Source organism: Ctenocephalides felis, unplaced genomic scaffold, assembly GCF_003426905.1.
Source record: "Ctenocephalides felis isolate EL2017-DRISC unplaced genomic scaffold, ASM342690v1 CF-g0.4_SCAFFOLD_03570, whole genome shotgun sequence".
Lineage (NCBI taxonomy): Eukaryota > Metazoa > Arthropoda > Insecta > Siphonaptera > Pulicidae > Ctenocephalides > Ctenocephalides felis.
Window position 1 is genome coordinate 3,311,771 of NW_020539724.1, and position 21,053 is coordinate 3,332,823.

Sequence of the window (21,053 nt, forward strand, 5' to 3'; positions counted from 1 at the left end):
TTAAAGTTCACATCTGTCAAAATTTTTAAAGTTCACATCTGTCAAAATTTTTAAAGTTTCACAAAAAAATTTTTAAAGTTCACATCTGTCAAAATTTTAAAGTTCACATCTGTCAAAATTTTTAAAGTTCACATCTGTCAAAATTTTTAAAGTTCACATCTGTCAAAATTTTTAAAGTTCACATCTGTCAAAATTTTTAAAGTTCACATCTGTCAAAATTTTTAAAGTTCACATCTGTCAAAATTTTTAAAGTTCACATCTGTCAAAATTTTTAAAGTTCACATCTGTCAAAATTTTTAAAGTTCACATCTGTCAAAATTTTTAAAGTTCACATCTGTCAAAATTTTTAAAGTTCACATCTGTCAAAATTTTTAAAGTTCACATCTGTCAAAATTTTTAAAGTTCACATCTGTCAAAATTTTCAAAGTTCACATCTGTCAAAAATTTTAAAGTTCACATCTGTCAAAATTTTTAAAGTTCACATCTGTCAAAATTTTTAAAGTTCACATCTGTCAAAATTTTTAAAGTTCACATCTGTCAAAATTTTTAAAGTTCACATCTGTCAAATTTTTAAAGTTCACATCTGTCAAAATTTTAAAGTTCACATCTGTCAAAATTTTTAAAGTTCACATCTGTCAAAATTTTTAAAGTTCACATCTGTCAAAATTTTAAAGTTCACATCTGTCAAATTTTTAAAGTTCACATCTGTCAAAATTTTTAAAGTTCACATCTGTCAAAATTTTTAAAGTTCACATCTGTCAAATTTTTAAAGTTCACATCTGTCAAAATTTTTAAAGTTCACATCTGTCAAAATTTTAAAGTTCACATCTGTCAAAATTTTTAAAGTTCACATCTGTCAAATTTTTAAAGTTCACATCTGTCAAAATTTTTAAAGTTCACATCTGTCAAAATTTTAAAGTTCAGAGCTGTCAAAATTTTTAAAGTTCACATCTGTCAAAATTTTTAAAGTTCACATCTGTCAAAATTTTAAAGTTCACATCTGTCAAAATTTTAAAGTTCACATCTGTCAAAATTTTTAAAGTTCACATCTGTCAAATTTTTAAAGTTCACATCTGTCAAAATTTTTAAAGTTCACATCTGTCAAAATTTTTAAAGTTCACATCTGTCAAAATTTTTAAAGTTCACATCTGTCAAAATTTTTAAAGTTCACATCTGTCAAAATTTTTAAAGTTCACATCTGTCAAAAATTTTTAAAGTTCACATCTGTCAAAAATTTTAAAGTTCACAGCTGTCAAAATTTTTAAAGTTCAGAGCTGTCAAAATTTTTTAAGTTCACATCTGTCAAAATTTTTAAAGTTCACATCTGTCAAAATTTTAAAGTTCACATCTGTCAAAATTTTAAAGTTCACATCTGTCAAATTTTTAAAGTTCACATCTGTCAAAATTTTGAAAGTTCACATCTGTCAAAATTTTAAAGTTCACATCTGTAAAAAATTTTAAAAGTTCCATCTGTCAAAATTTTTAAAGTTCACATCTGTCAAAATTTTTAAGTCAAAATTTTTAAAGTTCACATCTGTCAAAAATTTTTAAAGTTCACATCTGTCAAAAATTTTAAAGTTCAGAGCTGTCAAAATTTTTAAAGTTCACATCTGTCAAAATTTTTAAAGTTCAGAGCTGTCAAAAAATTTCAAGTTCAGAGCTGTCAAAAAATTCAAAGTTCGAAGAGCAAAATTTTCATCGAAATATAGGCATATAAAAAAACTATATTACACTTCTGTGAAATAATTAAAAAAGAAATTGTCAAGACACTAATTAGAAGCAACCCGCTTGGCCTTATGGAAATTGCTTGAATCTTCAACATTGGAAAAAAAATATCAAAAATTTAGATGTTGTAAACGCATGTTCTTCAATGACCACAAATTCATTCAAAACAAATTGCATAACATTTCCCTTAGTTGGTTCTAAAAATTGTACACAATGTTTACATAGCAGGTACAATTTCGGCAGAATGCAAGGTCGAGTTGGTGGATTCAGGTCCGAAGTTAATATGGTGTCTGTTTAAAACTAAATCATTTATGATGATTGAATAAATTTTGCTTTATAGAATTTAGCCTTTAGACAATTTGCATGAATGATATTTGAAAATAATACTTTATAATAATGTAGCTTCGTACACACTTAGGTGTTAAATGCACGTACATACTTATGCATCTGTGGTGTATGTGCTGAAAGTGTGGCTAATTATTTTAATTTTAATTAATATTTAAAATGAAACCACTTCACTTTTGAAATTAATTAACTAAATTTGTGTAGGGAAAAATAAATATTACAACTCAACATTTATTGATCATTTACTCAGAAACTGTATGGTCGTCCGATCGCCTAGTGGATGGGGCACATCAAGGGTCCAATGGTACCATTGCAATAAGTTGCTTCGGATTGTTCTTCAATGTAGAATACCTTTACAGATTATATTTAGTAAATTATTAATTGTACTAAATATTTATAAGTGTCGGTTGCACATGGAATTATGCGCACCCGTTTTTAAATTTGCACTAAGGATCACGAACTATGTAGGAACGCCTGGCAGAATTTCAATATTTAATCTTTATATAACTGTTTTGGAATTTTTTTATTCGTATATCAATTAAAATTGAAAACAGCATATATTGTGATAAAAACTTCTCTAAAAGTTATGAATCTAGAAGGAGTCGTATATATGTCTAACTCAGCCATGTTGGAAGTATCACTTGAATGAACAAAACACTCTCGGGCTTCGAGTAATTGACAAACGTGTCTTTTGCAAAACGCAACCTTTTGCAAATTAAATTAAAAGTATAACTTCAATATATTCTGGTATTTAATTAACCTTTCGATACACGCATAAATATTTTTGGCAAGCCACGGCTCACGCGTCGGCATGTAATCCTCATTGCAAAATTCTTCCAAATTGTAATAAAAGAGATTTTAAATATTAATTTAATTTAGAAAGCATTATTTATTGCCTATATTTGATCTACACCATTTCAAGAGAATCTGAACAAATATGAGTACAATTCGCCATTTTGGAGACGACGCTATGGTAATGGCGCAAATACGTAACGAAAGGTTAAATAAATGCTTAAAATAAAACAAATATGTACTATCAAAATGTAATATACTCACAATTATTGTATAAACTCGATCACAGGAATGCAATAATTAACTCGCCAGACTAACTATAAAAATGCAATAATTAATTACTTTCACTATAAAACTTGCTGGACTCCTCCGGATTCTTCGACACCTTTCGGATTACGCAGCACTATGACCCGAGCGTCTCTTTTGGCGCTCGGGTCATGCGCCTTGTAATGCCTACCAGGTGTAAGCACCAAATGAAAGAAGTACTGCGACAATGGCCACGATTTCGGGATTCCATAGATCAACAAAGCGCCAATGCAAAGATAGGTTACTTGTAAACAAAATATCGATACTATATCGATACACAACTGCCCTCTGCATTTGGTTTTAATACCTGCCTACAATATTTTTTGTAAACTCTTTGGACAGTCGACACTGAGTTGATAGTAGCTTGTAAACAAACAACAATGGCACGCAATTGGTAAAGGAATATTATGAAATTATTATCTGCGACTTCGTACACGTAGAATTTAATAGCAATTCAACAAAACTTTTTGTGTTTAAGAAAAATTGACTTTCCTTTTAGTTTGTATTGAAATAATTAATTATGCTTATTAGTAAATATGATAAGATTATTTTAACTAGGTATACCTGCAACTTCTATTTGCTATATGCTATTTTGCTATTTTTTTCAGTTTTTTTTTATTATATTTATTGAAAAAAAAATTTAACTGTACAATTTAATTTAATTTAATCGAAAAAGATACTGATAATTTACATTTAGACTCAAAATTTTGAGTGTTTTTTCCTTGTTGTAATTTAATGAAATAGTTTACGTTTTGAAGATGTTTTCTCAGTATCACCTGTACAAAATAGTTTTACCTCGAGGTTATTTGGCCTACTTTGAAGTTAAAGACAGTATCAATTATAACTAAGAAAATTTTCCATATATAAATCTTCCCAAAAAAATCTTCCATATATAATCGAGCATAAAGTCTACCTTAAAAATTCCGTTTACTCTAAAGTACCTATAATATAACATACATTTTTGATTCTAAATTCCACATTTTTCGTTACGCATTTTTGAATTCCTTTTCTTGCCTTGGTACTGTGATTTTGCATATGCGTAATTTAAGATTTTTAATAAATTAGATTTTAATAAAAACGAGCTCATCTCATAGATTAGGGAGATTTTTATACGATAACGAGAAGCACTCTCTTTCGGCAACGAGACGAAAAGCAACAAATTTTTAATGAACGTTTACAGAAGGGCATTCGAGAGGAAAATGATGTATGAAATCATTAACTTCCCGAAGGAGAAGTATGTTTTCTTGAAAAAACTATCTAATTTAAAGCAAATTTTACGATTCTAAATCAATTTAAAAAAATCGAGAGATATTGGTTGGGAATGATACTGATTAGTTTTAGGTAAAGATTAATCGAGCCGTTTTCTTGTAATTAACTATTGAAAAAAAAAAACTTTTTTGACTATAGATACCATGGTCTTATAGGACATACTGAAATATTGCGGTCCTACGACAAGTAGTTTGAATTTAAAAATTCATCAAAGTTTTGAAAAAATATTATAGTCAAAGTTTGTGTCAAGAGATAATTCAATTGAGTCAATTGCTTGCTTTGGAATTAGAAAAAAAGTTAATAAACATTTTTGAATTTGAATTATTACAAAATTCTTCTTAAAGTTTTTCAGTGTTATTATTACTATAAATTTTAAGTTATTATTTTTTTATAATATTTTTTAATTCAGTTCTGTCCTTTTCAACCGTAAAATGCGTCTTTAGTGCGTTCCCCAAAGGCGCTCACCTAATAATTTATTCAATAAATATCAGAGTTCGCATTTTTTGTCGAAAGTCGAGTGGCAGCTCAGCACATTATTTGCCTAACACGTTTTTTATACATATTTCATATTAAAGAATGTCTATTAGAATATTATTAAATGGATCGATTAGATGGAAAATTTTTGAAAAGGAGAAATTAAATGTTAAAGGTTTGGCCTATTAGGAAATGATATTAGGTACAACAACTAAAAGATTTTTTCATATTTGGAAAAAATAACATCACAAACATTTATATATATATATATATATATATATGCCAAAATGTTCAGAAACCTCTGAAACGTGAAGATATGCAAAAAATTATCGATTTTTGAATGATTACAATAGCTTACCGTACAGGAACTTGAATATGGTCCAATAAGGTTGATCTTTATATTGTGCCTAAGCAAACAAAAAAAATTTACAATACTTATCCAAATGATACATTATCACTAATCTAGTTTATATTTTTCGAATAAGTTTCTGTCCTGCAACAAATGTTTAAAATAAGTTACACCGGTTCATTACAGTAACCGCGTTAGGAAATCATCAATGAGCACATCAATGAGTGCTTCACGTGTTGCAATTCGGAATTCTTTTACTTTTTTCGCAACTTTTCTCCAAGTTACCTGTGTGTGTTACCGCTATTCAGTCAAGTTTTTCCTTGAAAAAGAAATCGTGTTTTTATTTGGCATCGTTAAAAAGTTTTTCGAGAAAGTTTCGGTTTTCCACGCTTAGTACAAAGTAATCGGATGTGTTACGCTTGTTGGTATTCTTATTTGAGTTCATATTTTGTACTGTGTCACTTTGGAAGATTATTAGGTATGAATTTTAGTTATGAAATTATTGAATGAATTCAAGATTTGAGGCTGGAGGAAGAAATTTATGAGGGAAATCTACGTGTGGTGCCAATATGGAAATCTAAATTAACATTATGTGTTATCCGTTACAAGTCGTTCTTTCTCTATTCAAGGTCAACTAAGTGAGTCACGAAATATAATATATATATATATATATATATATATATATATATATATATATATAAATGTGTGTATACTGCCTATGAATTTCTTTTTAAAGTATGCAAAACTCTCTGGCTTATTGTACATCTAACTAATATTATTTGGCCAATTTCCATTCCTCTCGTATTCTACGTATCTAACCCAAAATATCAATTTCGGTAATTGCGTGAGTTTATGATTCATCTCGCGATATTGGAGTTATATGAAGTTCCATCAATGTCAAAAACTGGCCTGACACAATTTTTACATAACTGGGACGTAAAAATAAAACTTTATCCAAGAAGAGATGCTTCAATTTCACTTTTTACGATGTACACGATTCAAGGGTGCCTTGAATTACTATCATAACTGGAATTCTTGTTAATAAAATAGGCGTTGTTTGATTAATCAGGTTTTTTTCTGGTCGAGACGGTTGATTGAATGTTGAACTTGTTGGAAAATGAGAATAATTCAGAAAAAGAGCTAAGGGAATGAATAGTAAAAAATAATTTATTTTGTTGGGACATATAATTTAAAATACAATTTACAGTACTATATAATATACGGTTTATTTATATAGTTTGGATAAAGGGTACACATTATATATCTCGAAATTTTGAGAATTTTTTTTCTTGGAACTTCCAATGTTTTGTAAAATTTTGTCAATTTTTGTAACTGTTAAAATCGAACTATAATATAATGTCGCATAGAGTGTAACTATAATATTATTAAAATATTGGAGATAATCCCAATCTAACTAGATTTTATTAATATATTTTCCTTACATTATTGAATCTACTTTCTTCAATATTAAATTCTGATAATTACGTTTTGATAAGCCATGTAAAGTAACATCCTCTTTTAGCGTACATTAATTTTTCATTAATGTAAAAAAAATATTTTAAGAAACGGAAAGTACTTTCTTATGCAGGTCCCAAGAGTATATATACATCTACCAAACACTCGGTGGAAAAATTTTGGGAACTGGTAGTAGTATATATACATGGTATATATATATATATATATATATATATATATATATATATATTTATATATATATAAATAAATTCGTTCTTTTGAATTTGAAGTATCTAAAATTCCCAAATCATTCTCAAATGAGAACAACTTACCTGGTTGGTAATATAATTTCCTATTCGCTGGTGTCCTATTGGTAATATTATTTCCTAGCTCTGCTGCAAAATTTTATATAATTATAATTTTAACACCACATCCCTCTTCTGGACATATAACTCAAGACTCACAACCTGAAATTCACGATTCATGATAAATAAATATGTAATAAAACAACGATGTACAGAACAAATATATTTATTACGCTATCTACATACAATTAATTGACTATAATCCATAAAATTGTCTCTCTATAATTCTTATGTATATACAAAACTTATTTCATACACATACGAACATAACCATGTATCATCACTTTCATATTATGTATATATTATGTTTCATATAGGTACATATACAACAATTGATTTTACACAAAAAAGATGGCTCTATCTATGTATATATGTGTAGCAATAACAACAAATTAACCATATAATTTATCATTTCTTATATAATATATCTATATATATAGCTTTACATCGGAGGTTCTATAGTACACAACTTATTGAAACAATATTCTCCTAACTGTAAAAATATTTCAACCTAACAATTATCCATAATAATAAATATACAGAAATTTATCATATATTTACAAATCATAAATTATATATATATATATATATATATATATATATATATATATATTATACTTAATATTAATTCTAACATACAAACTTCATCCTTATTGAACACTTTTTTAAGCAAATTGCACGTGTAGAGAAATGTGTTTAATGTTTTAACGTTTATGTAATTACATTGATTTATAAATATATACATATATGTAATTTCATATTTATACATTCATGTTATATCCATATATGAACATCTAGTATAAATTGTGTGAACATTTTATTATTTAAAGCTTAATGGCATTACAAAGCTAAAACAAACTGCGAGATATTGGAAATCATATATATATATATATATATATATATATATATATACATGTATATATATATATATATATATATAATAATAATAATAATAATAATAATATATACGTAACAGAAACAGAAATACGTAACGTACACAGAACGTAACAGAGACGTTGATATTACGAAACATCCCATAACGTAACAGAAACGTTGATATTACGCAACACAAGTGAACAAAGGGTCTCCACTTTCCCTTGTGAATTTTTTTATGTTCTAAATTTTAATACAGTTTTGCTAGACTAAATTTGTATAAATGTAAGTTTTAACAAATATTTTTCAAAAAATATGGAGGCTTTTACTTGGCAAAATTGGAACTATATTTAATATTAGAATCCAGAATATTATATATACATTCTATATATATATATATATATATATATATATATATATAATGATTTCCATTCACGTATTCTCACCGTTATAAAACACCTGAGTTTGTACGCATAAGGACGTTGATTACTTCTAACATTTATTGTTTACTTATTAAATAATTGCTCTTAAGCCGAAAAAAATATTTTCTGTAAACACATTTTCACATAAAAAATCACTAAAATTATATATAATGAACGATATATGCAATGTATAATAAAAATTACCTATATAATTTAGGTATAATTTTTATCATTTATCGCTTCATTATATAATTTTTATAGGTGATGAAATTAAGTTTACAGAAATAAAAAATCACGGCAGTCTAATTGTCAATATGTACACGATTTTCCATTAATTTTCTAGTTTTTCTAACAGAGAAAAGCGCTAGAAATTTAAAAAGGTAAAATACTACCAACCGAGTTTGGAACCATTGGTAATAAATATAAAATTCTGTTTGTAAAATATATTAAATTTTATATATAAAATTCTTCACCTAATGACGTCACAATTTAGTTAGTTATTCTAAAATATTGTTTATTAGAAATAAATTATAAATAGTGGTTTCCAATAAATCTGAATATTTAAATATAAAATTCTGTTTGTAAAATATAATTAAAATTTTATATATAAAATTCTTCACCTAATGACGTCACAATTTAGTTAGTTATTCTAAAATATTGTTTATTAGAAATAAATTATAAATAGTGGTTTCCAATAAATCTGAATATTTTTCTTAGTGCCTTTCCCGTTTTTATACGTATATCACATTTATTTTTTCTATATTTAATAAGCTCTTTAGTAGGTATTTTTAATGGTTATTGGCTATTGATTAATTTATTTTGATTTTTAGCAACGACTTTGAACATTTAAGCGCGATTTTTAATATTCGTATATTGCTCTACAATTTATATCAGAAAAAAAATAAAAAAAAATATCCTAATGGCAACGGTCTATTTTACCGGAGAATTGAACCTTTAATTATTTCAGTATCCATAAAGTTATCAATTTTTTTATATATAACCAAATTTTTGGAAAAAAATATATTCCAAACAAGAGCATCAATTATCGTTATTTTTTTTTAAATCATCACAATTTATTAATTTCAAAGTTGTATAAACTTTTAATAAAATTTTGCATAAGACGCCCAACTCCTAAAATTTTGAAAAACAGCAAAGTGTTTAACGAACTATTGGGTAATAAAAATCGAATAAAATATATATTGGAAATAAATTAAGCTATTATTTATTTTAAAACCTGGTTGTGTCTATTTCACGAATAAATTTCATTCTTAGATAATTTGACTTCAGTATATAACTTATTCAGATTTGTATAAACTTGACAAATATGATTTGTGTACCGTCAAAATTTATAAAAAAATGCTGAACTTTAAAACCATGATTGGAGTGCAAAATAAACAAAATTGCAAAACTGCAGTCATTACAAGTATTGCAACGATTGTAAATTTTTATATAATTTAGGTACAAAAAGTGAAATGAAGAACAAATGATTTTTACAACTTGAGTACGTTTTCGTATAATAGAACAAACAAAGTTGGATCAATAAAATTTTTCATAATTTTCTAAATTACTATTACTAATTCAAACAAATCTGTATTCAGCAAATGATATCCTCAATCTACAAACTTCCAGCTAATCGCCATAAATATTTCATGTACCCCTCACTTAAAATTCTATTATATATCAAACTATGAGACAATATATTATATATATTTATATTAGAAATTAACCGATCTATACTACTAATTTATACATTATCTAGAATAACTAAAACAAAACGACTATTAATAAATTTAACTATAAAATTTAACTACTAATGGTAAACAAATTTCCGCATAAAAACAATCATATTGAAACATACACACTATCGACTTTGACTATAAAATATGTCTAGCTAATTAATAAAATAATTTGACTTTCGTACATTATTAATGCTTTTAATTACGTATATTTGGATGATATTGTGCTTGATGTGGATTTTTTTATAAAACAATTTCTGGGCCTGTTTTTTCTGGCATGTAAACCCGCAATTTTAGATGTATCTTTTAACTTAAAAGTTTTAAGTTAACTAATAAATTCCGGGCTTAAATTTTTTTTATAAATCTTAATGAAATTCGACAAAAATTTGTCTACTTAATTTACTAATGATGATAAATAGTTTTTGAAAAAAAGACGTTCACAGTTGGTTCAAATATTAATATATTTTTTATAATAATAATTGTTGATTAGGAAGTCATATAAATATTTAATAAAATTTTGCAAAGCTTTCAATCGCTAAAACCTTGATTTGAAAAAAATTTATACAATTGCGTCATTTTTTTTTGTTTTTAATAAATTAATAATTATAACTGGATTTGTTCATAACAATTATTAATAGATTTTTAACAAACGCTTGTATTAAAAATTTTATAAATTAATTTCAATTGGTAAAGGCTAATTAATTGTTTTAAATAAAGCTGAAGTCTTTAAAATATTTTTTTTAAATAATAATTTATAAATTTTGCACCTTCTTTTTTGCACTAAAACCTTCATTTTTCAAAAAGTGCGTCAAATAGTTTTTTTATTACATAAATTAAAAATTATTTCTGTTTTTGCTCAGAATAATTATTAATGGATTTTTAAGAAACAATTGTACTATATAAATAAATGAATCGAAAAATATTATAATAATCAATAATAATTAATAAAAGCAAATTTATTGATTTTTTTTTTTCAAATTTTACTGAAGTCTTCAAAGCACGGCAAAAAGTTTTCGGAGCGGCGGCATCCGAGTGGAAAGGGTTAAATAATTTACATTTAAAAAAATGAAGTAATGGTTATTTTTTATATTAATTATTATTGTTTAAATAATTAAAGCCCGCAGTGTCCACAAGTATAAAATTACGAATCAGGAACGAATCAGGAATTACGAATCAGGAACAAAATCCAACTTATTAATAATGAGATGTAAAAAAATTTATTATTTAGCTAATTTACTTGCATTAATGATGTCACTCTGCAATCTCTAAATTACTTAGTTCTTTATAATGATCTATTATTTAATTCATAGCCAGAAATTAGCTTTCATGAGCATTTTTCTAAATCTAAAAATCGTCCAAGCACTCCCTTGAACATTATCAGAATATCAAACTAAATTTACGCGTGAAGAAGACATTATATGTCTAAAAATTTGCTAAATATTCAAAAATGAGAATAATTATTTAAAGCTTAGACATATTTACAACACGCATACAAATATATATATTTCATTTAATGATTTTATTTATACAAATATTAAATACGCGGAATCTTATAGCCGATGTAAAATTATGTTACTCAAAGATTAAAAAATATAACCATTTATTTATATTTACAAGGCAAGGCATTCATGCAATTACACGGTTGTTTTTTGTTTAAACATTCCTCAATTATAAATAGAATGAAACCTTTTTATTCTAATCACTTCAATATTTAAAGGCTTTATTATTTCTAGCGACAAATAGCATAATATGTAATCAAAATCCAGTGAAAAACTTTTCACCCAATAAATAAGTTGATAAAAAATTCTTTGCTTGCAAGATCAATTTCGTATAAACGCAATCACAAATTTTAAAAATAATTTTTATTAAATAAAAAGCTTTGTATGTAATTGGCATAAAAGAAATATCCTGTACATACTAATTTAATTAATTATCTATATTGTGGCAAAAATGCAAAATATATTAACTGTCCTAATCGAGGCGCTAAATTTGTCAAATTATATAGAATTATCTTTACCTGAACTACGAGGTAGATTCAGCCACATAGATATATGCTATTAACATGTATATATACATATATACATATACATATATTTATATGTATGTATGTATACAATTGCTTGCACTTTCCACATGTTTTTACCAGTTCCACAAAATCATTTCTTAAAATTAGTATATAGTTAGTATGAGAATTTTTTGAGAACCGAATAAAAACATGAATTATAAAAAAGCAAAGTTTCTTATTCTTAGCACTAGACATCCGAGATATATCTATTTTTTATATCTATCCAACAGAAATATATTTAACACATATTCAGAATATTTGCATGAACGAAAGGAGTTGAGATCATTTTGGTGGTAATCATCACGATAGTGAAAAAGCTAGAATTTAATTTTATAGTAAGATTTTTTATAGTTCTTACGTTTTTTTGGGTGATTGAGCTTCGGCGATTTCACTCCTCCATAATGGCTGGTATTCGTTCGCACATTGTCCAAAATCTGCAAAAAAAAAAATTAAAAAATTGAAAATTGATACCCCCAAACATATATAGTTGACAACTTAGTAAATGCAGATTTTAGTTATAAAATAAGGCATTTGTATATGTATCATCCATTCTTTTATCATTCAAACAGCATCATTTTCTCACTTTTATATGGTTTTTATTAGCAAAAAATTGAATCAGGTAAAATTTGACACCATCATAATTTTTGAATTATTTACCATTCAAGGAATTTTGTAAAGATCGAAACAAAAAGGCACAAGGTATTGTGGATCAGAAAGTACCAGGTCAGGACTGTATGGTGGATGTGACAAAACATTCCAACCATTTGGTTGAGAACCTGAATCAAGTATAATTTGATACTATCAAAATCATTGAATTGTTTGCCATACAAAGAGTTTTGTGAAAGATCCAAACAAAAAGGTACAATGTCAAGTCTGTATGGTGATTTAAAAGGTACCAGCTCAGGACTGTATGGTGGATGCATCAAAACATTACAACCAAGCTCCTCTAATTTGAGATTTGAAAACAGAATCAAATACACTTTAATACCATCATAATCATTGAATTGTTCACCATTCAAGAAGAAAGTACAAGGTCAGATCAGAAGATACCAAATCAAGACTTTATGGTGGACGTGACAAATCATTCCAACCAAGATCCAATAATTTAAGATTTAAAAACTGAATCAAATACAATTTGACACCATCATAATCATTGAATTGTTCACCATTCAAGGAGTTTTAGAGAGATCGAAACAAAAAGGTACAAGGTCAGGACTTTATAGTTTTATATGTCAGAATCGATCAGTTGGTTGGTAATAACAGTTCAAAGTAGACAAATCCTTTGTGATCAACTTCATTTGGACGACCAGATGAAGAACAAGAAGAACATCTACAATTCATCTAATCATCTAATTTTGACACTGCCACTTTTTCAATTTGATTATCCAACTTTCAATGAATGCCGAACGCAAAGGATCAAAAAACTTTTTTTTATAGATGGACAACTAAACTGCCAACTATTCATTACAAGATGTATTTTATATATTGGACAACGTCAGCAAACCTAAATATTCAGCTAAAATCATCTAAGCTGAAAACCGCACTTACTTAGTTTGCAACCTAATACATATACAGATATATTTATTATTTATAATTTATTTATTTAAGTATCTATCAAGTTTACTTCATTCAAACTATAAAACCATATTTCATTTCCCCATTGAATTAACTTCTCAGTTAATCCCAGTGTCTTGAAAAGTTTGGCAAAAAATTAAATCTTCACGGTTATTAAATTCGAAATGAACTTAAAAAGTAACTTTTAACATCTTCTGTTTTTACGTAATTATTCAAATGAGTTACTTCGATAATCAAATGATCAAATGAGCCAGGAACTGGAAGTTTATAATCCAGAAATGGAAGAATGATAAAACAAATAGAGTTTACCTTATGATTACCATATTTGATTAAGTGGGAATAAGATTGCAGAAAGAATAAGACAGGGGTGGATTTTCTGCATCCAATAAATTCTTTTAACATCATGGCTGAAATATAGATTTCTGTCTAGGTCCACCACCAATATCACAAAAATAATTGAAGTATAGAATATTTTAACGACACTATTTTAAAGATGAAGGCAAAAGATGAGCTATCACCCTAACTCTTACGACGACACTATCAGAAGATAAATGGTCATGTATAAATATTCATAACAAAAGTATTTTGTCTCGTCGGTAGATTTTAGTTTTGAGCTCTTTTATACGTGTTTTTAATTATTTTATAAGTATTGTTATTTTTAAGTTATATCAAACAGATTTTTTCATATAACCTATGTAAAAGCTTACATTTGGGTAGGGTAAAAAAGACCAACTATGCATTTACACTAGCAAAGGTATAAAAAATATAAAATAATAAAAAAGTAGATTAAGATAAAAAAAAATTTTATAAGGGATAATTTCATTTTTTGCAAAACAATGAGCTCTGACAAACAATGAATAATGAGTTTATTTAGCATTGGTATAAGTTAAAATTAGAAGATAAAATTAAAAAATATTCATATTAAGGACCAACCTAATATATATATATATATATATATATATATATATATATATATATATATTAGGGTGGTCCTTAAAATGGTCATTTTCGAATTTCCTTGCTCCCAGGGGCTCAAATAGTTCAAAATAGATAAAAAACAATTCTCTGAAAGTTTTAGCTCTTAATATTAACGTTTAGATAGAGCGCAATTCAATCAAAGTTTGTATGGAAAGAGCATGGAAAAGTTTTCAAAAATTTTAAAAATGTTTTTTAGATGTAATTTAGCAAACAAATGAATGAATAAAACTCATTTATTTGTCGCTAAGTTACACCTAAAACATTTTTTTTTAATTTTCAAAATTTTTTCCATGCTCTTTCCATACAAACTTTGATTGAATTGCGCTCTATCTAAACGTTAATATTAAGAGCTAAAACTTTCAGAGAATTGTTTTTTATCTATTTGGAACCATTTGAGCCCCTGGGAGCAAGGAAATTCGAAAATAACCTTTTTAAGGACCACCCTAATATATATATTTGGGTGTGTGTATTTGTGGGTATGTATTCTATAATTGAATGATTTTAATGAATGCAAATCCATCCCTATAAGTCGTCAAAATCAAGTCGTGCATTTAAATCATCCCTCACTACAAAGAAAAAGCTCGAACTTCCTGTCGACAAATGTTGACAGTAATTGTTTTAAGAAAATATGTAATTTTACAAAACGACATTTTCCGACTTCTCTCTCCAAGAGCACGCGTGCTTTTCCTTTTCCTCCAAGGAGAGGGGCGATGGGGCCGCGGTGGAAAATGGCACATTATTCTGCGCAATTATGCAAAAAGTTTCAACACTTGAGTTCTTTCTCAAGCCATATTTAATAGAATTCGCGACTCTGAGCAGTAAATGCGGTTAATAAATGTCTGCGGAATTTTTCACTCGTTATTCGTTTTAAAACAGGGTAGAAAATGATTTTGAATGCGTCTTATTTGTGGGACACCAAATTGGGCATACGCGGATGGATTACAAATTACAAATACAAAAAATAAACGTAAATTCATTATATTAGTGAAGATAATTAAAATTGTCAGCTCTTTAAAATATTACAATGAAATTGTAATGAAATCATGATTGAACCAATCACTAATGAAGAAGCTTAATGTGTTTTCTAATCAATCACTAATAAAAAGCTTTTTAGTATTGAAATTCTATATATCGATTTATCGATGCTCTAATCGAGTGTTTCCTAAACATAACTTACAGCCCTATATTGGCAAAATATTGATTGAATTGAATATTGGAGGGTCACACAAATCACCAATAAAAATTCTAAATTCAAATTCATTTCATATATAAATAGCAAACCAAAAGGTTATCATATATCTTTGTTATAAATTTCTTATTGCAATATCAGTAACCCTAATAAATTTTTCATCGATGTAAAAATGCTATTAAAGGCTTCACTTAGAAGCATATTGTTATCTATATTTCCAAATAATGACCGGCTACTGCTTGTCACCAGTTTGTCCCAGACCCATCCGAGTATCGAACTAGAAGAAGTTCCATGGTCGAAGATATGTCTAACCCATAGGACACAGAAAAGATTATTTACTGTTAACTTGCTTATTTTAAAAGGACATTTTCAATCTGGTACAGGTAATTTTCAAACAATATTTATTGTAAAATAATTAAAATAACAAGCAATACAAACCTTTCATTGAATTATACCACAGCGATCTAACAATCCCCAAAATTTACTTAGAAAGTACCTAAAGGAATATTTTGTTTTTTTCCCCACCAAAGAACAAATTAATTAACTTCAGCCCAAAACTTCGATTGCAAATATTCAATTATATATGACGAAAAACCAATCGCGCGACCATACGATCGCCTGCCCTCGAAATAATTTTTTTGCCTTGGAACCGATAAGTTGAACGGCTAAAACACATTAATAATTTGTCGGTGCGAAAAAACTTTTCAGCAAACTGCTTGGTGGACTCCATTATTCAAATTTCACTCTTCGATGATCTTGGACGACTTTGTCGAATTCGTGAAAAACAAGCGTAGGCAACTTTGTGAACAAGTTCCTTCGAACCGATCACGAATTATTAATTGATGGCATTTTTCGAGTCGCCGTTATAAAACGGTTTCACTTCAGGAACAAAAGTACATAAATATAGGGGCATAGATTTGCGAATTAATAAATTAACGGTTGTGCATAGAAAATGGAATCACTTGGTAGATTCTGACATAGTTGATGCAATATAAAAAAATAGCAGAAGATTTGCGAAGCTTCTATTGTTCTTGATTACTCAGGAGCAAACAAACATAGGAATAGTCACAAAATTGTGAATTTCAATGTGACGTGGCAATATTTACCTTATTCTATATAAAGACAGATTTAGTAATCATACATTTTCGAGAACCTGATATAAACCATCGAGTTTCTTTCGAATATTGAGTCGCCTACATCAAGTGGTTGCTACTATGACCATTATAAATACATTCTACTACTAATGTTAAAAGCAGTAGAAATACTAGTAGTAAACGTTAACTACTTGTTATTACTATGATATGTAAGAGTATTTTTTTAAAATTATCAATTATCAATTATTACCTGTAAGCGCCGTCAGGACGGCGCCCGCGGCGCTAGTGCACCCAAGACGGTGGTGTCACACTCGCCGAATATTGAGCAGATTGACTGGACACCGCCACACCCCTTGCACCATTTCCATTGACACCACCATCGCCTAATGTCCTCGAACTATCACTACCGCCAAGACCAGTCCCCGACGCCAATTGTACGGAACCGCCAGCATGGTGATGTAGATGTTGATGGTGCAAGTGTTGTAGATGATTGCCACCTAATTGGTGGTGATTATGTTGCTGTTGTTGCTGATGGTGAGCGGCCATGGCGGCTGCTGCAGCAGCTTGGGATTGGAAGTTGAAATCGAGAGAACCGTCCATACTCAGTTCGTGCTTGATTAACTAAAAGATATAAAAAATATATAATTACCAAAAAATACTCACATGGAACTGAACAAAGTTACGGTTTTATCAATCAATTATTAATTATCAATTATTACCTCATCAACGTTGCAGTCGAAGCCTCCAGGAATAGACTCAATATTAATATTCAAATCATCCAAAAGTGCACTATTATTCAAAGCTCCCATCAACTGTCCCATCATTGTGCTCGGTGCTTGGTTTTGCTGTTCCAGGATTGTCCCATTCCTCCTCAGCAGAAGTGTTGAGGTTTGAGAACTTGGAGGGGAAGAATTACCCTGGGATGGAGAACATTCTCCACCTGTGGAAAGATACTGTGCACCACCCATGGGATCCGGAGATGGCTCAGATTGAGGGTAAGACGGTGACATACCAGGGCAAGATGATGGTGATAGACTCTAGAAGATAAAAACATACTTGGTTAGGAAAGTTTATAGGCAGTCGTAGTAGCTTTTTGGTAAGGAATTTGTGAGTGATGTATTTAACTCAAAGTTAAATTTACTTACTTCTCTAGGATCACAAGAGTGCATGCAACCGCAATTTTGTATTCTGTGCAATGGACATTGTGGCAAGCCATAAGGTGATGTCCCATATGGTTGTTGATATGGCGGAGGTGGAATATGCTGATTTCCTGAATTTACAAATCTAAAGAAAAAAATTGAGTATAAATACCAAAATATGCAAATCAATGTCACAGATGTTATAATTTTATAATTTGGGATTTTATTAATTTACTGTATCAATCTAAACACGTTGTTGAATATTTACAATACTAAATACTATAAAAACTTACAGTACTTGTGTATAAAAATAAGCGAATTCGCATGCAAAAATAATTTGAAAAATATTTAAAAATTGATTACGACTACAAATTACTTCACTACAATTTTAACTCTACAATACTTGTAAAATATTTAAAATTTAATAAAACTACTTATGTAAATTTAATAAAAAAATTCTATTAAAAGAATTATGTTAAAAATATAATTTCCATGTGTGAATTTGTTGGGTGCCTGAAAGAGAAATGAGTTTTCATTTGATTAAGGATCAAAAGAGTAGGAGAATAATATACTGATTAATATATCAATCACTTTCACAATTAGTAAATTAATTTCTAGAATTTGATTCTAATAGAACAATATCGAAATATAACCATATATTAATAAACAGAATTTGTCTATTCTCATATTGTTGCAAATTGGACACGAAATGAATACTAGGGTAAATCTTCTAGAAATTGTTAGGTGTCTTTTGGTGATGTGTTAGATTATCTTATATCAACTACCGATTTTTCTAACTATTCAATTACAATATTCTTACACTCATTAGATCCATAATTATTTATTTCTTAACGCACCCTTGCATATAATCTCCTACATTTTGTAGTTTCATCGATTCAGCTAAATTTCCTGCCAATTGATCCAAGGCAGGTTGTTGTTGTGGTTGATAATCGTTTGGAGGATTATATCCAGCACTTCCAGATGTCGTCCAATCTGGCTCTGCTCCGTGCAGGGACGGAATAGGAGATAATCGGCCGCAAGACGAGGCGTTTGATGATGCTCTTTGTCTGAAGTCCGGGGATAGTTGGAATCCGGCGGAGCTGTTTTGGTTTGGTGATTGATTTTTAGAAAAAAATTGAATAAAATGATAAGGTAGCGTAAAATAGAAGAAAACTTGAAGATCTTAAGCAGGAAAGGTAAGAAATATATGAAATGTTGAGATAGGAGAAGACCAGAAGATCTTAACCAGGATAGAATGTTGAAATAGAAGAAGGCTAGCAGATCTTAAGCAGGAAAAGCTAAAGATATATAAAATGTTAAAAAAAGAGAGGACTAGAAGATCTTGGTCAGGAAAAGTTGAAACAGGAGAAGGATAGAAGATCTTAACCAGGAGAATTTAATGATATATGAAATGTAAAAATAGGAGAATGCTGGTAGATCGATCTTAACCAGAAAAAGTTAAAGATATATAAAATGTTAAATAAAAAGATTAGAAGATTTCAACCAGGAAAGGTTAAAGATATATGAACTGATGAAATAGGAGAATGCCAGAAGATCTTAACCAGGAAAAGTTAAAGATGTATGAAATGATGAAACAGAAGAATCCTGGAAGATCTTGACCAGGAAAAATTGTAGATAAATGAAATGTGGAAACAAACAGGCTGGAAGATGTTAATCAGGAAGAGTTGAAGAGGTCTGAAATATGTGGATTAGAAAAATGCTAGAAGAAGCGCCTAATGGCAGTGCAAATATATAGCTTTTTGACAGTTCTTACTACCAATTCATACAAAGATTTCCTGTATTTTTTGTCAGAAACAAGTTTTGTTAATATATATGACTAGAAAGCATACTTAATATTATGAAGGAGAAAGTTGCATTATTTTAAAATGTGGAAGATAGGTAAAATGCTGAAAGCTGTAAGAATAAAATGCTGAAAGCTGTAAGAATGATCAATCTAGAAGCACAAATGCAGATAAATGTGAAAACCAATTAAACTACTACCATGCCAATTTTTTTACAACTTATTGCTAACTTGTGATAAATTACCAATAAATTCTAATACAGGACCTTAGAAACTGGCTATCTAATAAAATACCACTTAAACATGCACAGTCACACTCGTTCAATGAATTCCGATAGTTAACGATTTAATAGCATGCGAATGTCATAAATACTTTAGCAGTAACAGATTACATAATTGTAAGCCATTACGGACAGTAAATCATATTGAGTTACTGAACCGTGGCCGTTCGTTAATTGAGACCGATTGGAGAAAGATATGTCTTCACTGAAGAATTGTTGAAATATGTTACTTTTTCAAGGGATTTTTGTAATAGATTGGTACTTTGGTGAAAGAGAATACGAATTGAATGGGCAATTGAGAGAAAGATTAGGTATGTTCATTCGAACAAGCTTCCATTATTGCATTGCGTCAGTGTCCTACCGCGTAAACTAAAGTTTTTTTTTTCGAATTATTTATATAATAACTGTTACTTGTATACAGATAGATCACTTTGTTAATTTGCTGTAAGTTGAACTTTTGTAGTTAATTACCAGCAATTTTGCAATATATTTTTTATTATGATTATGTAATGTTGTGTTACATATTTCTGTGAAATATTTCTAATAAATATTATATTTCTCAAATGAAGGAACCGTCCTAGGGATGTGGACGATTTTGCAATATTACGAATGAATTGATAAAACTAGATAATGAAATAATTTTAGTAGATATTAAAATCGATTTCTGGAAATAATCCGAAATATAAAGTATGAAATCACTTCTATGTTTAGATTTTGCTTGGGTCAAAGAAGTCATATTGTGAAAGAAGTAATTATTAATTGAAATCAAAATAGCATTTGATGATTTTAATTAGGAATTGTGGAAATTATAACATCATTA

General features: G+C 28.4%; 1 protein-coding gene across 1 annotated transcript in view; it reads right to left on the reverse strand.

Annotated features, from left to right (window-relative positions):
• Positions 1–12,471: 12,471 nt before the first annotated feature.
• LOC113383012 (forkhead box protein O) overlaps positions 12,472–21,053 on the reverse strand; it is a 139,861-nt gene continuing 131,279 nt past the window's right edge. The window contains exons 3-7 of the mRNA XM_026621265.1: positions 19,009–19,246; positions 18,158–18,296; positions 17,732–18,049; positions 17,263–17,633; positions 12,472–12,610 (exon numbers count right to left, since the gene is read on the reverse strand). Of these exons, the coding sequence (XP_026477050.1) occupies positions 17,295–17,633; positions 17,732–18,049; positions 18,158–18,296; positions 19,009–19,246 (1,034 nt within the window). The 3' untranslated portion in view covers positions 12,472–12,610; positions 17,263–17,294. The remainder of the gene's footprint in view (positions 12,611–17,262; positions 17,634–17,731; positions 18,050–18,157; positions 18,297–19,008; positions 19,247–21,053) is intronic.